This window comes from Neolamprologus brichardi, chromosome 12 (genome assembly GCF_056152115.1).
Source record: "Neolamprologus brichardi isolate AB-2024 chromosome 12, ASM5615211v1, whole genome shotgun sequence".
NCBI lineage: Eukaryota > Metazoa > Chordata > Actinopteri > Cichliformes > Cichlidae > Neolamprologus > Neolamprologus brichardi.
This window is the reverse complement of record NC_142115.1, coordinates 36,101,991-36,124,914: the sequence shown is the minus strand read 5'-3', so window position 1 is coordinate 36,124,914 and position 22,924 is coordinate 36,101,991. Positions and strand designations below refer to the sequence as shown.

The 22,924-nt window shown below is 40.3% G+C and overlaps 1 protein-coding gene across 1 annotated transcript; it reads left to right on the top strand.

Moving 5' to 3' along the window:
• The first annotated feature begins 58 nt into the window (after positions 1 to 58).
• Positions 59 to 22,716, top strand: LOC102782938 (SEC14-like protein 2). The gene is made up of 12 exons (XM_006797718.3): positions 59 to 360; positions 6,439 to 6,514; positions 11,897 to 11,940; positions 14,366 to 14,428; positions 14,538 to 14,726; positions 15,582 to 15,677; positions 15,757 to 15,817; positions 15,893 to 15,976; positions 16,070 to 16,176; positions 19,613 to 19,752; positions 21,335 to 21,504; positions 21,580 to 22,716. Exons 1-12 carry the CDS (start codon positions 307 to 309, stop codon positions 21,729 to 21,731), a joined length of 1,236 nt encoding a protein of 411 aa, XP_006797781.2. The 5' UTR covers positions 59 to 306; the 3' UTR covers positions 21,732 to 22,716.
• The last annotated feature ends 208 nt before the right edge of the window (positions 22,717 to 22,924 follow it).

Genomic DNA, 22,924 nt, shown 5'->3' with positions numbered 1-22,924 from the left:
CCTATGAACAGAGAAGGCGGGGCTTCTGCTCTCCGTGGCCCCTCCCTCTGCTGCAGAGTGGCGCTCCTGTCATTTTCCCCTGTTTCTTTGGCTGAGTTAGCCAACTGGGCTGGATCTTTAAGCATAGGGTAAAAACGGGCGGTGTGAGCGCCGTGTTTACATTTTGCCCCCTCTCATACGTTTTGCACCACCGGGCAGTGACACCGGAGGATAGCAGGACGCTGAGGCCGTGGATGAGCATCACGTGGAGGCGTCAAAGACGGAACTTTGAAGGAGCTCTGCTGTCTTTATCCACAGGTCGGAGGCATGAGCGGGAGAGTGGGAGACCTGAGTCCTAAACAGGCTGAGGCGCTGGAGCAGGTCAGTTTAATAAGAGGAGTTTGATAACGCGACTGAATGGGGTGATGCCTTCACTCTGGCCTTATCTGTCTTGATCTGCTTCGCTGTTTTCACAGTGTGTGGTTTCCGTCACAGTGTGAAACGCTCTAATAATGTGTGTAGAGGCTCACAGTGAGCTGTCACAGCATGCGCACAGACACCGTCCTGCATTTATTTCCTTTCTAGCCCATATATCACAGTGAGTCTCCTCTGTCTAATTAACCGAACATTTTAAGGGTTTATACGCAGCACTAATGTTTTCTGTTAATGTTAGCCATATACTGATGTATTATTGATCAGCAAAGAGACAATGGAGGAAGGTTAAATTTGCTAAAATAGATTACATTTTAAATATCACCCAAGTTTGACACTGTGGTGTCTTTATTTTCTGTGTAGCCTGTAAATGTTACACAGAGTCTGTCAGTAAGCCACACTTTGTGAAGGGCTTTTAAGGATTTTTTTCAATTATTGTTATTGTATTAAACTTGATTTTGATTTTTTTAAGATCAGAATTGAGCCCATAGAATAAGGACAGCGTTGTAGCAAATAATCAGCTAATCTGACTAAGAAACTCAGTAGATTTTAGTTGCTGTCTAAAACCCATTAGATAGTCAGTGTTCAATAAATTTAAAATCCTAATATTTTACAAGCCAGTGATGTTCCAAATAGTTATTTGTGTATTTGCCAAAAACATTTGTACCCATATTTAAATGAATGTAAATGACTTTTTGGCCTATAATTTACCAAACAACAGACAAGTAATTCTGAGACAGAAAAAAGGAGCTGCAGTTAGTTTTTGGCACAGTAACATTTATATGTCTCACTGACATTAAAAATGTATTTTTCTTCATCTGTATGTAAACAAAGCGTTAATAAAAATATATTAAAATGTCTTTTTTAAGATTACCCCTGTACTTGTTGGTGCACATTTTCCACCAAGAAGTGAGAGTGGGAAAACATTACTGAAAAACAATAGGTGCTATTTCAGATTTATAGTACTGTGCAAACATCTTGAGCCATCATCATTTCTTTATATTTTGGGACCGGTGATGTCGGTGATCTTGTCTAAATGAGTGGAATTATGAACTTGGGAAAGTACAATCAGATTTTCATCCACCATACAAAACCATCCGGAAAGCATGTGATTGGCAACAGCTTCGTTTTTCAGCACAACACTGATCCCAACCACACAGCCAGTGCAGTAAACCCATCATGGATAGAAAACAAACAAACAACACCAAATGGAGCACTAGCATTCATGATCGGCCTCTCTAGAGCCTGGATTTCAACATTATCATTGCAGTGTGGGGTCATGTAGACAGACAATGGGAAACAAAAAGCCACTGTCGGATTATGATATTATTTTATGCCATGTTAGACCCCTAACTAAAGATTGTGAATTATGTAGTTTTAGTTTGCATTATGCTCCTGAATTAGAAGAAGGTGATAACTATTACATTTGGTAAACTGATTTGCATTACATTAGACTGCTGATTTATTGTGAATGAATGATATTGTTTTATGATGCATTATACTGCTGAGTTATAAGAAATACTGTTCGCAGAAAGTCATCGTCTCATTTGTCTGGTTAGAAGAGAACAGAGCATACTGCCCCATCTCATCAGGAGCAGATAAACAGGGAGCCAAGGTCGTAGCTTAGGCGCTGTGTGAGAAAGAATGTGAATGTTTAGGCTTTTATGATTAGGTGGGGGCCACTAGAGGCTATAAGAGTTTGATCAAGGCTCCACCATTTTGAGATCTGATGCTGTCTGCTGTATGGTGTCCATCTCCCACGCGTGTGTTCATTAAGTCATCGTTTGACTCAACCCGGCCGGACCAGTGTTGTTATTTTGGTTTTTCCTCTTGTATCCATCCCCAATATTTGAATCCGTAACACCACCAACATCTAAAGAAGAGCTTTGAATGTCCTTCATGAACCATAGAGAACTATTCCTGAAGACGTCAAACCAAATATTGACTTTCAAGCTCCTGTTTTTGCCTTATGTTTCAGTAAGTCGCTGCACCTATTTCCCATTTTTCTAACAAATTATTAACTATAAAGAAATGTGATGTGGCTCAAGACCTTTGCAAAACATAAGTTCAAACTTCAGTATTATGTTTATTGTTCAAACTAATATTTTGGACGGTGAAACAGTGATTTCCTTTAACCAATAAATTACATAAATTACTTTTGAAACATGCTGCGGTCATTGAGCTGTCAAGAAAAATAACATTTTTTGTCCTTGCTCAGGTTAGTAACAAGTGAGCATATCCTGAATAATCCTTCTGACTCTTAGGGTCCCTGTAGTTTACAAAATGGACTTAATTTTGTATTTGTTATGACATGAAACCAGTAACTCATCTAATAAACCCACAAGGACAGTGTTTTACTAGAACATTTCTGGATACAGTTATTGGTTAACAGCTTGTGAGCGGCTAACCACAAGCCAGTGAGCTTGTGGTTTCACAGTCAGATCCACCCTTTGTTTCTTACTGTCATGTAATGGATTGTGTAGATTACTCGACTCGTCAGATGGAATTAATTAAGGAAGAAAAAACAAACCTTTATGTTTGTGTTGTTTAAATCCAGCAGGAAACAAATCACATAAAGCCAAACAGGAGAAACACAATGGAAAAAGCCACTGGCAGACAAACATTCAGTTCAGTGTTGGCAAATTAGAAACACCAGGGTACACAGCTGAAACCAATCAGGGAAAACAAGACGAGGGAAGCAAAACTGAATATAGGGCACAAAAATATGGAGATTATCAGAATAAAACAGGAAGGAACTTAACATGGGACCATTTAACATAGTGATGGAGACTTAACTAGACACAGGCAACACGGGTGAGGGAGGGTGAACTGAGAGAGGGAACACAATAAACACAACAGTAACTGTTAAAAAAAAAAAAAAAAAAAGGGCAGAAGAGTGAGAACACAACAAGAAACTGAGAATTAAACTAAAGTTTATAATAAGAGAACTTAAAGGTTCAAAAACACAGAACACAGGGTTCATAACACGACTGCCCCAAATGATGGGTAACGTCCCAGTGGGTACGTAAATTTGTTTATGAAAAAACAGGCTCTGCCACGACTTTCTCACAAAAGAATTTCTTCCTGGATAAATAAACATTGAAAAAAACAAAACAGTTGTTAGTCATTAGCAACATTATCAGCTGCAAGTCATTCACCGCATCAAGAGCAGTCCTGTTGGAAGACCACGTTCAGCTCCACATCTGTTATCATATGATGTCAAGTGTCTGCTGTCATTCATCATTTAGCTGAAGGGAAAGTCTGTTATCTGCATGTATACACACTGCAAAGTGTACGATAAGGCCAAAAGTTTATGGACATATAAAGTTTCATTCTATTAGTTCATATTAACCCTCCACAGCAGAGGCCTCTGCTGCAGGGCAGGAGTGTTTTTACAGTAACAAAGATTGAGACATATACTACACTGTTATGATAAAGGTAGATAAATTATACATAGACTAGCATTTCTACTGCAAGGCTCATTCACCGAGTCACACCCACATTCATACAGTGCTTTTATCTATGTTGATCTGTGCGCACACTCACACAGCATCAGGGTTTAGTAGCTTGCTCCAGGCGATCGTGGTGATTCCAGCTTTACTAAACAGCCGTTTCGTTCCATGTGTCTTTAAAAGTTCACTATTATGTGAACATTGTAATCCACATGTAGTGTGGTATATTGCTAAAACTGCACATATTTTTCTAAAATGATCTCAGGCTTATTAAATTAAAGGTGGAAATTAAAGATCTCATTAACTGTCATCTAAAATGATGGGTCATGATCGTTGCAATCGAATAACAAACCAAAAAAATAAATAAAATTGTTTGCTCTTCTTTTCTCAGTCTGGTGCTGTGAAGCATATGAGATGCTCCTGTGTATATGTCAGGTGTTAGGGCTGTGCGATATGACCAAAATCTCATATCCCGATATAAGAATTCTATCGTCCGATAACGATATAAATCACAAAAATGTAACATTTTCTGTAAAATCTGTGAATCTCGGGCAGCTCGGCTTGCGTGAAGTGTTTCCAGCTGTGCGTCATGTAGCTGGAGTCGAGTGTTTTAACCGATGCATGAAACGATACATTTTTAGACATAAGTTGTAACGGCCGCCGTTTTCTTTGTGAGTATTTACTACACGGCGTGCTGCGGGGAAAAGCCTGTTCTAACGTTTGAGTCTAAGGTTTATTTTTTAGCACCTGCCGGCTCTTTTTTAATTCTCATCCGTAAATAATCTGCTCTTTTACGTGATTCAGTTTATTTTGAAAAGTCTCAACAGGATCTTGAGCTTTATTGTGAAAGGTTTATGTGGAACATAACGATGGTAACAGCATCGCGTGTCCGCTTGTTTGTTGCTAACGACAACGCATAAAAACAGGCGCTTGTCTGTCCGTAGTGTGGTTATATTAAATATAAGAGAAAGAGAGAACTTTAAGACATTAATTTAGCCACTACAGTGACCATCAAAATGATGAGAAAATATTACCGTAAACAGTTTATTTTGCGACACCACGAAACAAACGATATCGTAAAATGAAACGATAGACGTTTTTATATTGTCATCCGATATATATCGTTATATCGAACAGCTCTATCAGGTGTGTTACAATTGTTGCGGCGTTAATGGCTGAACTTTTATTATTATTATTAAGTTTTGGTGCTGCTGAAAAAATGATTTTCATTGCCTGGCAAAGTATCTGATTTAAACTGTGGGTGCTAAAAAAAAAAAAAAAACGTTTTAGTGATTTATGGTTAAAACCAGCAACAGTTACTGTAGGTTTGGTGCGTGGACAGAAGGATGTGACTTTATTTCTATATATGAAAAGACATTAAAACACATAAAGTTAGACCAATAAAATTGTAGGTTTAATCAATCTTTTTACTGCAGTGGTTTTTCAGGCCTGAGAGGTCGGTTGGGTTGTCTGGCTTTCTGGATGTGTCTCGTATTTTGCCAGAATATGGTGTAAAGTGGAAGGTGTGTGGATTTTAGGTAACGTCACGTTTTCAAAGTGACACACTGATATTAGGACACTTGACATGTTTCAACATGATAGTGCACATAAAGAACTGGGTTTGGTATTTCAGAACTGAACTAGTCCGCATACATGAAACCTCCACCCATCCAACAGCTCAGGGATGGACAGACACACTGACTAAGCTTTAGTGGCTGTATGGGAACAAACTCCACCATCCTAATGGAAAACCTGACCATCCTGCATTTTGCAGCAACTGAATATTTAATATTTGCCGTTTATTTCTGCCCTTTGTTTTACATTAAACTGACAAAACCAGCGATACAAATATTTCTTCTTTGTTTTAGGAAGAAAATTTGACAAATTCATCCATCCTCCAACTGTTTCTTTTCTCAACAAATACTTTTCTATGATTGCAAAACCTGCAGCCACACCCCCTCATGCACCAACACGGGGTTGATTTGAGTTTATATAACCTCTTTTATGGGCCCCAAACTTATTATTTGACTCGATTTTTTTTGTGCATGTTTTATCAGTAAAATCTGCTTATTTCAAAATAAACTTGTGCCTTATCTGTTCGCATTGATAACAGATAAGGGGGAGAGCTGTTATCAAAGTGATACAATGAGTTGATACACTGAGTGAATATAAATCATGACACAGCAATTTTGCAAAGCTTGCATTCACATTTATTTGTGCCAGTGACTCTTGTAACTCACAATCTGTAGAAAGGAATCAACCTGCATGTATTGCAAGGGGAAATGATACCATACTTGTCCTTATCTATATGTATTTGTTTGACATGCTGTTGGCTATAAAGTAAGTTTAGAGCCTAAAATGTCACGTAAGCCTGCCTCGAGCTCTGTAAACATGTTTACAGGCGTCAGCTGTAATGGAAAATAGTCATTAAGTCACAAGATTCGATGACACACACCACTGTGAAGAAAAACCTCTTTTAAGGCCGGTTTTCACTCCCAGGCTCACAGCTGGAGACATTTAGTGAAACGTTTCCTCTGAAGTCATGCCTCTTCTTTTCTCCTGTGTCTGACTGCAGTTTCGAGTTCGGATACAAGATATTCTTCCTCAGCTTCCTGCACAGCATGACCACTTCCTCTTACGTTGGCTCAGAGGTGAGTTTACTACCGCTTTGCATCTGTCACTTCTCCCAAACTGAAAATGGCAAAAAAGTTTTCCCATAATTCCACATCCTACACGCTAAAGTTGTTTTCTCCTGTAATGCAAACTGGGAAAAAATCTGCTCACGTTATTTCACTTGTGGAGTAAGACAAGTGAAATAACGTGGTGGCTTATTGCATGAAAAGACATGAAGCAACGTGTTTTCATGACTCTGCTCACATAAACCAACATGTGCACTCAGCACTCAGCACGACACCTCTTATAATGTTGAGAGAGGGGGAGGCGGGTCTTCTTATACCCCTTTTTAATGCCCCCGTGGGGCCCCACCCTTCTCTGTCTGCGTCTGGTTCACGCAGGGCGTTGTTGTGGCTTGAACCCTCTGTTATCAAGTAGATTTTGTCACACACACACAGAGCAAGTTTGTCTGCTTGTTTATGTATCTGTTTTGTAACGGTAAAATATACAAATGTGAATAAATACAATAAAATAACACGATGCAGACTAACAAGAGGAGCCTATAGAGAGTTTCTAGAGCTTCTTTTTGCAAAGCAAATGTGTTTGGCAAAACGGTGCCATCAGATCATGATTGCTAAAGTTGCTGTCGAGGGGAGAAGTTCTTTTGCCAAAAGGTGACAAATAAATAAGAGATAAATACAAAACTTGGAGGTCTTCTTTGTGTAACTGATATCCAGAGTCTGAATAGGTGGTAGAGGAAGCGCAGCGATTAAAGCAGGCCTTGTTCTGATTAAGTCCTGAAGCAGAAGCCTAGCACTCCATGTATCAGGCTAATCCACGGCTAATCGCATTAAAGGTGCACTACGGCTGTCTGCTGCTCTTCTAGGTTTCAGTTCCCTGGATTTCGATAACAATGAAGAAGTGTCTCATAATGAGCATTTAGACTGGCGGTTAGGGCGTGCTGTTCTCTTTAAGTCGGCCTTACTAAATGAGCGTAAATGCTGCGAAATGCCTGATTTGCTTCTCAGAAAGCTGAGCGTCACAGCTCCAAACATCAACAATGAAGGTCTGTTTGGACAATGCATGCTCTAAATGATACGAGTTATGTCACGCTCAGCATCACACTGCAGGAACAGGGCAGCTTAGTGATTCCCAAGAGGCAAAAGTACCCCAGGAGGTATTCGTGCCACGGGATACATGAACAGATTAGTTCTGTATCTGTAACCAATCTGAAAAACCTGCATGTAACCTGAACAAATCTGAGCAGAAAAGTTGCCTAAAAGCGATGAATAAGCACTCGAAGATGGCGCCTGGTCGAACCATATTGACTTTCAAGATCATGGATCATTGGAAATTTAAAAACTCGATATTTACCTTACCTGTATGTACACATGCTGCACCTGTTTCCCATTTTCCTAGAAAATATAAGGCAATGAGGGGTGGCTTGACATTTTTGCACAGTACTGTAGTTAAACTATTAGGATGACACAGTTAGGAAATATTGATTAAAGTGTGGCTGGCAGTTCAAGCTGTTGGCTAAGAATATGGAAACGCACAGTCTTAGCTAAACGTAGAGGATAAAAGCTCTTTTCATCTGCTGCCTTATTCACCAAATTCACCGCAGCAGGTGGGATGCCCTTCCTGATGCAACCTTAGAAGGATTTATGTCTTCTCCTCAGATTAAACTATGGGTTTTTACACTTGGTAGGTAAACTGCACTGGATAAAAAGTTGCAATAGCTTCCTAAAATTATGAATAACAAGTTTAATTAACTAAACGTATGGCTAGCTTAAAATAAAGGACTGGTTATTTTCAGTGTTCACTAAACATAATTTAGAGGAGCTTTTAAAGAAAGAAATAACTGAAATTAACTGGATGAGTGATTGAAAGAGAATTCTAGTAATTGATGGTCGTCACTGTTTGCCGGTCATAACTGCTAGTCTGCGATAATCTGTCCAGATTTACATGGGCCTGGAGTGCCATTTATGTTGTGCTTGTACACCACTCAAAGAATTTTAGATTACAAGCCACAATTTGAACGTTAAACATCAGAGGTGTTGTTGGTGGAGATGTTGTAGAGTCCATCTAACGGGAGCTTTTAGAGGCATATCAGATGCTCGACTTGGCACGTGGTGAGGACGCATGATCACCATTAAAATATCAAATTCTGTGCAGGCTGGAGGAGCCAGGGATTGAACCACCAACCTTCCATCTTGGTTTCCTGGTAAATAAACGAGAATAGAACATATACTGTGGGAATGAGAAGAAATGTGAAAAGCCCGATCACTCCATTAAAGCCAGTCAGGGATGTCTGTGTGTTGTGAGTGCAGCAAGGATCAGCAGGAGAGTTAAATGGCAGGGAAAATGTTACCACTTCAGCCTGTGATCATCAAACAGAGTCTGCCGAGTCAGCTTTTATTAACCACAAGTGGCAACATTTTGTACAGAGACTTCCTCTTCTGACGACCACAGTTTTAATCACATGTTTGTGGGAACATGTTCATTTTGTTTTCCTTTGATATTAGCACACGTTCTTTCTTTAGAACAGTAAACAGTAAGAGTCCCTGTAAGGTGCACAAATACATTATCGCTTAATTTTGGAGTTTGATCTCCCTGCATTGTTTTTTAGCGAGCATGCACCAGTGATAGCAGCCAGACTATCAGAGTTATCAGACAATGAGCTGCACATGGAGGCTTTGTACCCGTAATGAGACACATCGTAAACTTTTATTACACCTAAAGTCGACGCTGAAAATGTCTGGAGCTGTGAAGTGAGGGTGCATGGATAGAGCCCAAATGTGAAACATAAAAAGGAGATTTTACTGGTACAAGCAGAATCCCCAGAAGTGGCCACAAAATAGGAATCCAGTGCAGAGATCACCAGGCAGCTTCAACAGAAGTCTTGACAGACTAGCTGCAGTCGAATACTCCAAAATGACCTCGTAGGTCTTTTCCTTAATATTTTTTGAGGGAAAGCATCATGAGCTCATAAGGAATTTTATAAGGAAAACTCTTCCACGACTTGCATTTTTAATTTCTTTTTGATATTTGGGCTGATTGGGACCTGATGAATGTAAAAACAAAAAATTACCAGATTTTATTTTATTTTTTCACCCAATTTTTGTTTCTAAGAAAAATGAGAGCCACATATGAGGATATTCATTTAAAATTTCAATAGAACAGTAGCAGTATAATGTCCTCGTAAGTGGATATCAGGCCCTTGTAGAGCAAAATTGAGTATTTTGGTCTAAATAACCCAAAATGTGATGTCCACATATGTGGACGCCAGGTCCTAGGAGGTTAATCATGTTATTCCTTCTTCCTGTTGGAGAGAGGATCCAGTACTCCTCCTTATTACTTCTTATCAAATGCAGTCAAGTAATGAAAGTTTCTAAAAGCTGGCATTAGAATTAAGTGATTGTATAACTTAAATGTAATTGGATAATTCTAATCTTTATGTAAAGACTGTTTGTGTGTATTTATGTAAGAAGCAGATTTCATCAGAGCTGTGTCATGCTGTGATTACATCTGTGGTTTTACCAGCCTTTCATTGAAGGCTCAAAACACAACAGCAAGTTATGGCCTGGAGTGAAAAATACTATTAATCAGCATTTACAGGTGTGCCACTTGTCAGCCACGTTAATCATTAGCTTTGGTTAATGGTGGTAAAGTGCGCTGGTAAAGGACGCTCCTGTGAAGCCTCTGCTAAAGGGGGTCATAAGGGAAGTGCTGAAGCACATTTGCCACACAGACACCTCCAGGTGGCTTCAGTCAGTTAGAAAGTAGCGAGACACAGGTGGGAACAGAGCACAGGTGGGAACAGAGCACAGGTGGGAACAGAGCACAGGTGGGAACAGAGCACAGGTGGGAACAGAGCACAGGTGGGAGACGGCTGCAGAGGGTCAGGACGACAGACAGGGAGCGAAAGCACCCAAGAGAGAAACCCGGGGAAAAGCAATCAACAAAATAAAATAGCAAATGGAAAACAGGAAGCCAGAGAGAGTGGCGAGGTTCATTAGCAAGCAGCACTGATGACACACAAAGACACGGATATCTGCAGAAACAGTAAATGGCCTGTATTTGTATAACACTTTACTAGTCCCTAAGGACCCCAAAGCGCTTTACACTATACACAGTCATCCACCCATTCACACACACATTCACACACTGGTGATGGCAGCTACATTGTAGCCACAGCCACCCTGGGGCGCACTGACAGAGGCGAGGCTGCCGGACACTGGCGCCACCGGGCCCTCTGACCACCACCAGTAGGCAACGGGTGAAGTGTCAAACCGTGTCAAAGCATGGTGGGGTGGATGGTTGATGAAGTGGAAAACTACCCATAGAAGCCAAAGCTGTTTTGATTTTTGTCTCATTTGTCTTATTTTTGTGTTTTCAATGCTGTAAATTTGGACATTCTGGCCTCTAATATCACATAGACCAAGTGGCGTTTGAAAAAATAAATGTCATCTAAAATGAAAAAGGTTGAAACCATTACTTCAGACCATTAAGGTGACATGCATGTCGTTACTGACCCAGAGTAAGAGGTGGCCAGGTCTTCATCCTGGCCCTGCTTTGTGTCTGAGTGTCCTCGAGGTTGCTGTTAGTGTGCCAGGAGGAAGCATTAGCTGCAGTGTAATCTAGTGGTTGAGTAAGATGTAAGTCTCGGTTCACAGCCACAGCACTGTCGTGTCTTTCCACCGGACTGTCAGCTGCAGAGCTAATCACCTTAAAAAGAGCATTAGCCTGTGTGTGCACTCTGTCCTGCATCACTCGTACTCACACCGTGGTCTTAATGCTGACGGCGTTACGGAGAAGAGCTGCACGCCGACCAAAGTTTGATCATTTAAGAGACTGGTTTATATTTCTGCCACTATCATTCAAAAACATCAGGGACAACATTTTAATAACTCCTGGCTTCTCAGATCGTTGTGTCTGACACCTTTACATGATTTATTTTGTTATTTGTCCAAAGTTGGAATGACATAGTTCCAACATGAGCACTGTGCCGCCATTATTCCTGCTAATATTTCCGTTAGATTCCTGTTGATAAGCAGATTTAGGAATAATATGAGAGAAAATTCCAGAGGAAGCTTATATAAATCAAAGCCTTTCTACATCACCAGCTGCCCCTTTAATTACAGCACCATGTGTTTGCGCAATGGTTTTAGTTTTAGCTTTATGTAACATATCCTACATTGTATAATTCAGCATTAAACATTTGTTTAAAATATTAAATTTTACTATCTAAATTTTAAGAATCGCAGCAAATTACGTTTCTTGTCTCTTTTCTGCGCTCTCTTATTTTATCATTTTAATTTGCACCTGTTGTATAATCCCATTCAAGCTTCATCTCTCTACAATGTGGAATAGAAGATAGATTTCAGCACTGATCGTTGCTTTTTATTTCTCCTTTTCAGCCAGGAACTTCAATATCCAGAAGTCTGAGGCAATGCTGCGAAAGGTAATAAACGTGGACTTTCAGTTTTGTAGGTCTGGACTTTTAAAGGGCTTCCACGTGTAACACTCTTCTAGAAATGCATTGCACTGCTGAACCGCGAGCCAAAGTACGACCATAATGCGTTCCCAGTTAGTGAACGACGTTCATGCGCTTAGCTGCAGCACACAATGCTCATTAGTGTGGGAGTGGCTCCAGATTAGAGAGGAGCAGTGTGGTAATTTTACGCTGTGGATAAACTGAGTCATCACTGCCACCAAAGAGATAAGATGTAGATAAAAAGGATTAAAGAAGCATTTGCATTGATGGGATACGATTTACAGTGACTAAATCTGCTGTTGTCCACTAGGGGCAGCGTTTGTGATTATTTGCTGTTTCTGTATTTGTCATGTTTGTGTCATTGTTGCCTTCATGCAGTTTCAAACCATGATTCAACCAGGGATCAAAGCGACTACTAATCATTCACGTGTTGCTTCCAATGCTAGTTGTCATCAGGAGTACTAGTTAGTAAAATCAAATATTATTTTATTTATACTTCTCTGGAAGTTGTAAATGAGGTTTGTAGACGCTAGCCTGCGAGAAAGGAAGGCGGCTGATGCTAGTACTGCTAACGGTAGAAACTCTCTGCAGACTAATCTGAGACTGTGTGTGTGCAGCGGTATAGTACAAAGTCCTTGTTACGGATTCAAATATTGGGGATGGATACAAGAGGAAAACCAAAATAACAACACTGGTCCGGCCGGGTCAAGTCAAACGATGATTTAATGAACACACGCGTGGGAGATGGACACCATACAGCAGACAGCATCAGATCTCAAAATGGTGGAGCCTTGATCAAACTCTTATAGCCTCTAGTGGCCCCCACCTAATCATAAAAGCCTAAACATTCACATTCTTTCTCACACAGCGCCTAAGCTACGACCTTGGCTCCCTGTTTATCTGCTCCTGCTGAGATGGGGCAGTATGCTCTGTTCTCTTCTAACCAGACAAATGAGACGATGACTTTCTGCAAACAGTATTTCTTATAACTCAGCAGTATAATGCATCATAAAACAATATCATTCATTCACAATAAATCAGCAGTTTAATGTAATGCAAATCAGTTTACCAAATGTAATAGTTATCACCTTCTTCTAATTCAGGAGCATAATGCAAACTAAAACTACATAATAATTCACAATCTTTAATTAGGGGTCTAACATGGCATAAAATAATATCATAATCCGACATCCTGCACATTTAACAGACAGTTATCAAGGAATATCATTAATAGTTTCAAATTGCTCTTAAATATTAATGTGGAAATCACCAGATGAGGATTTCCTGTTTTTAAATGTAAATAAGAAAAAATGCACACGTACTTTATGCAAAGTCTGAAGGGAGGATAGGAAATGAGAAAATAAATGTCAACCAACACTTTAGCCCCTGATGACATCAGACGCCTCTGAGAAAATGTCCCGTATTTTCAAACCTGAATGCTGCAGGTAGGATCCAGTTAGCGTTGTTTGCCACCTTCACGTTTCACTACAAGTTGGCGTCTGAATACAATCCCAGGTTCTTATGCTGTATATCAGGGGTGGGGAACTCCAGGCCTCGAGGGCCGGTGTCCTGCAGGTTTTAGATCTCACCCTGTGTCAACTCACCTGAATCACATGATTAGTTCATTACCAGCCTCTGGAGAACTTCATGACATGTTGAGGAGGTCATTTAACCATTTAAATCAGCTGTGATGGATCAAGGACACATCCAAACCTGCAGGACACCGGCCCTCGAGGCCTGGAGTTCCCACCCCTGCTGTATATATAAAAAAGAAAGTTCTCAGTGTTTCAGCTCTGTCATTGAGACAGATTATTAATGTGGGTAACACAGTTGTTTGTTTCAACTGCAGCCCTGCTGATATTTAATGGTGAGAACTACTAAATAACAAATGAAAAAAATTAATAATTTTTGAAGTCATGAAGTTACGAACAAACTCCAATAAGAAGTGAACGGGAAACCAGAGGCTAACAATCCCCAGTTACTATCTCAAATAAAAACAACTGAAAACTGCACAATGATGGCCTCATAAAATCAAACAAGAAGCATGGGAGACACAACAACTGAGGGCATAGACACAGACTGAGTACACACATGGAGGGAAAGGTTCAGGCGAAGAGCTGAAATGAATCAGACAGAGTGTGGAAAAGAACAAAAGAAGGAAGTAAAAATGTAGCAAGCGACAGAGAGTTGCACTTTTAAAATAAAACAGGAAGTTAACTAAAGGTGTGGCCAAGACTGTACTCACACAGACAACAGAAAGACTCACAAGGAGGATGGAAAGTGAGCAAAACAAGAGTAAACATACAGGAATCAATCAGAGATGAGGACAACAGAAGCACAGATAACATAACAATAACAACAGAAGCTAACATGCGTCCATCTTTTCTTCCAGCATTTGGAGTTCAGGAAACAGATGAAAGTAGACACAATAATCACTGACTGGCGTCCACCAGAGGTAACCCCCTAAAAAGGTTTTATGTACATGTGATGTAGCTTCATTGTACTTTTAGAAAACGGCTTCTTTGCTACTATTGTTTGATATCAACATGGGGGTTTTGTTGCAGGTAATCGAGAAATATCTGTCAGGAGGCATGTGCGGTTATGACCGCGAGGGCAGTCCCATCTGGTACGATGTCATCGGACCCGTAGATCCTAAGGGCCTCTTTCTGTCTGCCTCCAAGCAAGACTTCATCAAGTCCAAGATCAGAGACTGCGAGATGCTTCAGAAGGAGTGTAACCTCCAGTCGGAGAGAGTAAGCGCAGACGCAGCGTTCCTGTTCACACCTCAGACTAAAATCTGATTAACTCAAAGCTCTGCTGCAGCAAAACTGCATTCAGGTGGTGCAAAGTCTGATTTTGTCTTTCACCAGTTAAAAAACAAGATCGTTAGGATTCAACTTTTAGTTCTTAACAGTGTTGCTCTTCACCTGGACCAGTCGTCCGCACCCACAGGCCTGTGGTGCTGCAGGCTGACAGGGACCAGCGGGTACCCTCGGAAGCTGGGAATCTTTATCAACAAACACTTGCTAGTTTGGGTCTAATCCCACAAACCCACCTCATCTTCGATAGCACGGTATCGTTTCATCGTTTGCACGGCTTCAGAACAACCAGGAGTGTTTCAGAAACGCAGGATCTGTCCTGGTTGGGCTTTTATTTTGAAAATCAACCAGCCTGAATACTGTGCACGTTTGCCATATTCCTGGGATTACTCCCCACCCGGTGACCCTTTGACCTCCAGCACTGCATTTTTAATTTCTTTGAATAAGGATCAAAGTTAATGCAGCTGTTTTAAAGTTCAATAACTGTTTAAGATCACAGTTATTGAAAATTAGCTCAAAATTAGCATTCTTTAATCTTCATGAATTCATTAATTTTCTAAATACTAAATAATCACTAATATTTACATTTTATTTTACTCTGCTTGTCTTGTTTGGATTTCACTGAACTTGAATTATTTAATGTTCTAACATTATTTAATCACACTGTGGCTGTTTGTAGCAACTTGACTGTTAACTCTGCAGTAAACATGCATCTCTGCCACTTTTTAAAAAATGATGAAAAACATGTTTTATAGGCTTTTCCTGTCTTTATGTCACGTTTCCTTCCAGCTGGGGAAAAACGTGGAGTCGATCACAATGATCTACGATGTTGAAGGTCTGGGCCTGAAGCACTTATGGAAACCAGCTATAGAAACATATGGAGAGGTATAGACTCGTATGCATGTAGTGTAAAAGCAGAAAGAGCAGAAGAGAAGTTGGTGCTGATGTTTCTCTGTTGCACCAGATCCTCCAGATGTTTGAAGACAACTATCCAGAAGGGCTGAAGAAACTGTTTGTTATCAAAGGTGATTTCATACTTTTTTAAAACGACAAATTTAGCTGAACGTCCGATTGACAGATTTCTGCTTTTTCCGTCGCAGCCCCTAAAATCTTTCCTGTGGCCTACAACCTCGTCAAACACTTTCTGAGTGAGGCCACGCGACAAAAGATCTGCATCCTGGGAGGTGAGACAAAAACACTGCGTGTCACGACCTCCTGTTTACAGGATGTCACCCGAAAGAGTGAAATTTAGTGTTACGGTTTCGCCGCTTTCACAGCCAACTGGCAGGAGGTGTTATTGAACCACATCGATGCCGAGGAGCTGCCGGCGATATACGGGGGTAAACTGACGGATCCTGACGGAGACCCTCGCTGTCGCAACAAGGTGAGTCAGGCTGCAGCGTCCTGACTTGTTTTAGCTTGTTTTTGAATAAAAAATGGCTGAAAAGTTGGAGGCGACAAATATCCATCACAGATTTACAATCAGTGCTTTGGACTCACTCATAAGACATTAATATATCTGCTGCATATAATCTCAACATCTCTAAAAGAGCAGCCTCGGTCGCTGTAGCAGCATGAAGATGTTTTCTTTGGTTGCCGGGTAAATTATCGACTGTTATTCTATTGTAGTTGTTTTGCCCAGGTTCATAAAGACTGTATATAAAAGATGGATGTAGCCACCTTGACATCACTCATTGGACGATCTGTCTTGAAGTCTTAAGCACATTGCCCGTCGCCATCTTTGGGTTTTGAAGCCAGACTTGTCAGTCACTGTGCAACCACACCCTAAACATTCTCTGCTTATAAAGCTGTTTTACTCTAACTGTGGCCATAATATAATATCCACATTCATTTGGATGACACAACACTTGAAACTAAGTTTATAAACTCCTCAGGACCTCATCACTGAGGTCACAAATCAGGTGAAAAGAAGCTTTACATAGCTTTGGTTCCTCCTTTCAAGGACTTGAAGTGACAAAGTGACAGAGAGAGTGGATCCATGTTTACATGGATGAATGTTCAAGATGCTCAGTAAACATGTTAAGTGTGTATATTTTCCCTTTTTTCTCGAGTCTGTTTGCTCATGCAAAATGAAATGCGATTAATGTAGAATAAAAATGAACTATATTTAATCGTGATTAATCAGAATTAATCCACAGTAACGCTGTGATGAATCTGATTAAAATTTTAATTGTTTGAGAGCACTAAAAATATATATATTAGCGTATACTTACCAATTAGTATGTAGGTTTTTTAAAAAAAGCTAAAAGAAAACTATTCAAATTCTCTTTGAATTTAAGCATTTAATAATAATAGTGAATAATAATAATGGATTGCATTTATATAGCGCTTTTCGGGACCCCTCAAAGCGCTTTACAATGCCACTATTCATTCACTCTCACATTCACACACTGGTGGAGGCAACTACAGTTGTAGCCACAGCTGCCCTGGGGAAGACTGACAGAAGCGAGGCTGCCATATCGCGCCATCGGCCCCTCTGGCCAACACCAGTAGGCGGTAGGTGAAGCCGCTTGCCTAAGGACACAATGACCGAGACTGTCCGAGCCGAGGCTCGAACCGGCAACCTTCCGATTACAAGACGAACTCCCAACTCTTGAGTCACGATCGCGATTTAACATTTTTTGTGTTTATTCTGCATTTACTTCATTCTGTTGCATAAATGTCTGTTACAAGCTTAAATATAAAGTTGAAAAAGTGTAATTACAGTCAGGCTTTTGATCAAGTAATGGCGATTAATCACAATTAATAACAGAAAATTGTAAGATTAATGAGTTATTTTTTTAATCTACTGACAAATTTATTAAGCTTTCAAATTAACAAAGCAATGTGACAACTTTCATTTTCAAAACTGCTGTGATTGGATAGCGTCTGACTCCAGCTACAGCCAATCAGCCGTCCCGTAGACGCAGAAATAGTCACCAGTTTACTGTTTTAATGTATATCGACTGAAACTTGTGAGTCCTGTCTCGTAGTTTCCCGTCACTGATTTGCATCGTGTGCTCCTACAGTTTTAGCAGCTTCCCCTGTGCTTTGACATCATGCTAATATGTTGTGGGTTTACATTTGCCTATGTTTTACATAACCTCCTGCTACAGCCAAACAAACTACCACCAGGCTGCTCTGTGTGTGAGGATCCTGTTACACATGGATGAACCAGTCTAGTCACTGCAGGTCACTGACAATGAACGGGCTATTCCAGACTGGCTGCAGGATAAATCAATACAGCTACACACACACAAAACTGTTCAGCAGATCTTTGATACAATGTATCAGATACAATACAAAGGGCTTGTGTGTTGCACTAAAAAGAATGACCAATAATATGTTTGCAGACCTGCAAATAAAAATAATCAACTAAACCTCCCCCCCCTGCTAGTAGATGTCAGATGTCCTGTGAAGTGAGTAGTGGCTTCACCCTGCAGAGAACAGCAGCTTTGGTAGTCCTGCAGCCGTAGACGCAGCTCCAGATGACACAACTGACCCGTGTTTGTCACTGTTTCTGTAGATAAAAAATTGGGCCGAGAACAGATGAGGAACAGAACGAGAGAAATTCATTTTGACTTCGTTGAAGGGAACAGACGCTCAGCCTCAAATGTTTTCTTTCTTTCTCTCCTTTTTTTTTTAACCTTGTGTGTTTAACTAGTTGTCCTTTAGCTAGCTGTGTGTCATTGATTTTCTATTGTGTTATGTTGATTTGAAATGTTGTCACGTGATCACGTACTTGTGCTGCCCAGTGTAGTTGTGTTGTAGAACGAGTGTTTAACTAGAAAGGTTTAAGAGTTTGTGCTGATTTGTTTCTGGATGTGACGCCTCATTATTTTCAGGTGCTGTTAAACAGTTAGTGGCTTTGAAACGGGTGCATACAGCTTTGAAAACGTCATTTTTATATAGCTTTTAAAATAACAAGATTATTAAGTGCTTTACTAATAAAACTCTCTGGAACAACATGAGTGTAAAAGGAGAGAAGAGAAAATCGATAAATGCAACTTTCTGTTTCCAACAGGAGCCGAGTGGTCGGGACACAAATCTGAGAAATTTACTTCATTTTAAAAACCTACTTTAAACAAAATGAAACATGTACATAGCGCCTTATGCACCTCACAGGTTTTTTTTCCCCGTCACTCTTCCTCCTTCTGTATGAACTGTGTAAATGAATCAGACTGATGTTCTTCTCACTTGCTGTTAGTTTTGTTTTCATTCTTTGCCTCTGCCTTTCTTTTCTGTACCTGTTTTTCTGTGGCAGTCATAAAATAAAATCACCTAAAAGTTCATATCTGCAAGATTTTTAGAGAAGTGGTTACACAATAGTTTGACTTCCTCCACAAAAAAGCTGACATCCAAAAGCAGCTGAAAACTTTACAGGACACTTTGTGAAACCATGACAGCTTTTCTTAACCTCGACCTACAGTTAGGAGCTCTGTCTGTCTGTTCGTGCTGTTAACCTGCTCGTCACCTGCTGGACCGATGGACATTAATTCAACAATACAGGCAGGTTTCACCAGGAAGTCACTGCCCTCTGCTGGTTGCATCCTGTATTGCACTGTTATGGGAAATCACTGAACATCATTGGTTTGACTTTATGTGAATAAAAAGAAAAACCGAAAACAGAGAACACTTTGCTCCTTTATAACATTTTTACCAGTTTTGTGCGCAACTAGACATTTTACAAGCTTTCATAGCTGTATAATGGCACAGTAAGTGAAGCTTTTTCTTCTTTCCTTCACTTTTCTGCTCTCAAACCTCTCACTCATTGTCTCTGTGAGTATTTGACGCCTGTTTTTTTTGACTCTCTGCTGCAGATAAACCATGTTGGACCAGTTCCTCCCTCCTACTACGTGCGGGACCATGTGAACGTGGATTACGAGCAGTCTGTAACCATCAGCCGAGTTTCTTCAGAGCAACTGGACGTTGAGATCTTGTTCCCCGGCTGTGTTCTCAGGTCAGTGATAAAAGTCATACAGAGCCTATGATTAAAGGTCCTGTCAAAAGGAGACCGTCATGTAGAAAGAATAGTGTCTGTAAATTTCTCAAAGTGGAGTCGATGAGCCGTAGCTAAGAGGTCTTAAAAAGAATCATTACAGAGACAGCGTGACTCAAAGCCACAGAGCTCTGATATGATTATGGCTCATCATGCCAGCTTGTTGTGAAGTCACTCACTTCATTCATTGTGCGATTAAAGGTTGAAGCACGCCATCTATCTTTGGAGCGTGGAGAAATAGATCAATCTTTATCTTTAAAATGATCTTATTCGGTTCACTTATATCACAAGAAATCAAACGACAAACCAAAAGGGTCTCTGTTCAAGCTACAGCTGAAAAAAAGGAAGATTAAATCAGCTACATCTTTAAACTTTAATTTAAGCACAGAATCGTGACAAACGAAGAAACAGAACAACAAAGTTAGGTTTGCTATTTTGAACTTGTGACAGTCATGCTGACAACTAGGGCTGCCACGATTAGTCGACTAGTCACAATTACGTCGACTATCAAAATCGTCGACAACTGATTTAACAGTCGACGGTCGTTTGAAGCTTTGTAAGATCCCAAAAGACGCAGGAATAAGTAGTAGGATTTAAGAGTGTAATACCGGACTGAAACAGAAGATGGCAGCACTGCATGTACAAGGATGCCAGCTGCCGTTAAACACCAAAGAAGAAGAAACTGTGTCCCAGAATTCATAGTGCAGCCCAGCTTCCAACAATGGAGGCAGCTAGTTAGTTTTAATATTACTCTTATAATTCTTTCTGGGTCACAAAATAAACGTTTTACATATTTTCAGGCGAGAATGTAGCTGTGTAAACCTCAAATATCTGCTCAGTTTATCAAGACACCACATATTTTCAAAAGCGCTCCGACGTTTTCAGAGACGTCTGTTACCCACTAGCTCGATAGCTAGCCGGGGGCAAGGCTCACTAGAGCCGTGAGAACACCGGACTCCCGGCAAATCGTTTTCAAACCCACCGCTGTCCTTCGCTACTCAGGTTAAACATGATATATAAGTCAAATTTAATAAACTATCATCTTGTCTTTATTTTTAGTTAGCACATACCTTAAACACTTAAAGCTTTAAGCTAATGATAGTTATATAAGAGCAGATGCATGCTAGTGCAATAAGCTGTAGTTTTACGTTGAACGGATGCATGATCTGATTAGTCGACTAATGCAAAAATAATCGCCGACTAGTCGACTATCAAAATAATCGTTTGTGGCAGCCCTACTGACAACGTAAAACCAAGTGAGTAGGGTCCCAGTCAACCTAAGCTGCCACTTATTGCTAGGGAAGAATGTGCCTGGTTGTAGTTCGTCCTCTCCCAGCTGTAGTGAGACCATAGAGGGAACAAAACATGGACATGGCTATCATGACATCATTCACTGGTTTCTAAAGTCCCATTGTGTAGCCTCGAGACAAGCGTTTCTGCCATCACCATCTTGGTTGTGAGAAACCACGGCTAACTGTAGAGCACAGTCTAGCTTTCAAAATAAAGGTCTTTGCTAATTCAAAGCATTTTTACATCCTGTTAGGTGGCAGTTTGCCAGTGATGGTGGAGACATTGGATTTGGGGTCTTTCTAAAGGCCAAAAAGGGTGAATGGAAGAAGGCGGCTGAGATGGAGGAAATCGTGCCCAGTCAGCGATACAACGCCCACTTAGTACCCGAGGATGGCTCACTGACCTGTGAGCGTCCAGGAGTCTGTGAGTAGCCTTGTGTTCGAATGCTTCTGTGATGTTAAACCCAACTGTCTAAATACTCCATTCTGTCCTCCACAGATGTGCTGAGATTCGACAACACCTACAGCATCTTCCAGGCCAAACGCATCAGCTACAGTGTTGAGGTCCTGCTTCCTGATCATTTACAGCCCGCGCAGAACAACGGGAAGTCTGGCGACCACGTGGAAGAGGAGTGCGACAGTCAGTTATAACAAAGATGATGTCATCAGATCAGCGATGTTTAGCCGCTCAGAAAGCACAGCCTGACATACTTGATTTGAACATGTCGTGTGGATTAATAGTATTATATCTCAGTGCTGGGTGACTCGTATTCATGTGGCATCTATTTAGAAACTTCGCTTCACCCACTCTCCTCTCAGACATCACGGATCCCAGATTTTCAGCCCATTTTTTCAGCCTGTTTATCTTTACTCTTTTATTTTTGTTCCACATCAACACTGGTGTTTCAAACAGGCGCCAAATAAATGAGCTGGTTATAACACAGCGTGATACGGTGTAAACAAACAGCTGAAACCAATAATGTTCAATTAGTATCAAACTTTGTCCCTGTGCAAAGAAGTATTTTCTATAGACATTTTCTGAGTAGATGCAGTAAAATTAAAGTAAAACTCTAAATATTTGAATTTATTGCAAAATGCACTAAATTTTGTGCTGTTTGTCCTTTTTTGATTCATCATTTATCAGCTGTGCCTGTAGTGATCACGCTTTCCCTGTACATACACTGTCATGTCAAAAAGAACATTTCACAGGACTCTGCAGTGAAAGCTAAGAATCGCGTCATTCAGTAGCTCAGAACCACTTTCAGCACCGTCATTACTTCAGCTCGTTGACATTTGCAGGTATTTGTTTATGCACAGCTCTCCAAAGGTCCTGTAACAGCATTTCAGTCAGCTTGAGGTCTGGATATTGACCGGAGCATTGCAGCACCACGAGTCTTTTCTTTTTCAGCATTCTGTTGGAGATTCGCTTTCATCTGAATATTTTTTTCAAAGAATTGCATTAATGTAATTTATTATATAATTTAATATTTAAGTTTTAAGTCCGAGACTAAACATATGAAGGCAGAAATGAATATAATAAGTCCTCTTGTTTGGTAAAATATACAGTATATATTATTCCTGCTATTCCAGTGAGTGACTCTTGTTAGTCTGTCTCAAAGCTGTACAGAAATAAAAATGGAATAATTGTAATATTTGTTTTGTTTGATTTGAAGCTTTCATGGTTCCAACATTGATGCTTCACAGATTTAAAGCATAAAACTATACTGATACAAAACAAATGTAAAAACCAAACTGGACAGAGTTTAGATACAGGCAGTGTTGTAATAACTGAGAATGTGACACTATGGTAAATGGACTCGTTCTTATATAGCGCTTTTCTACTC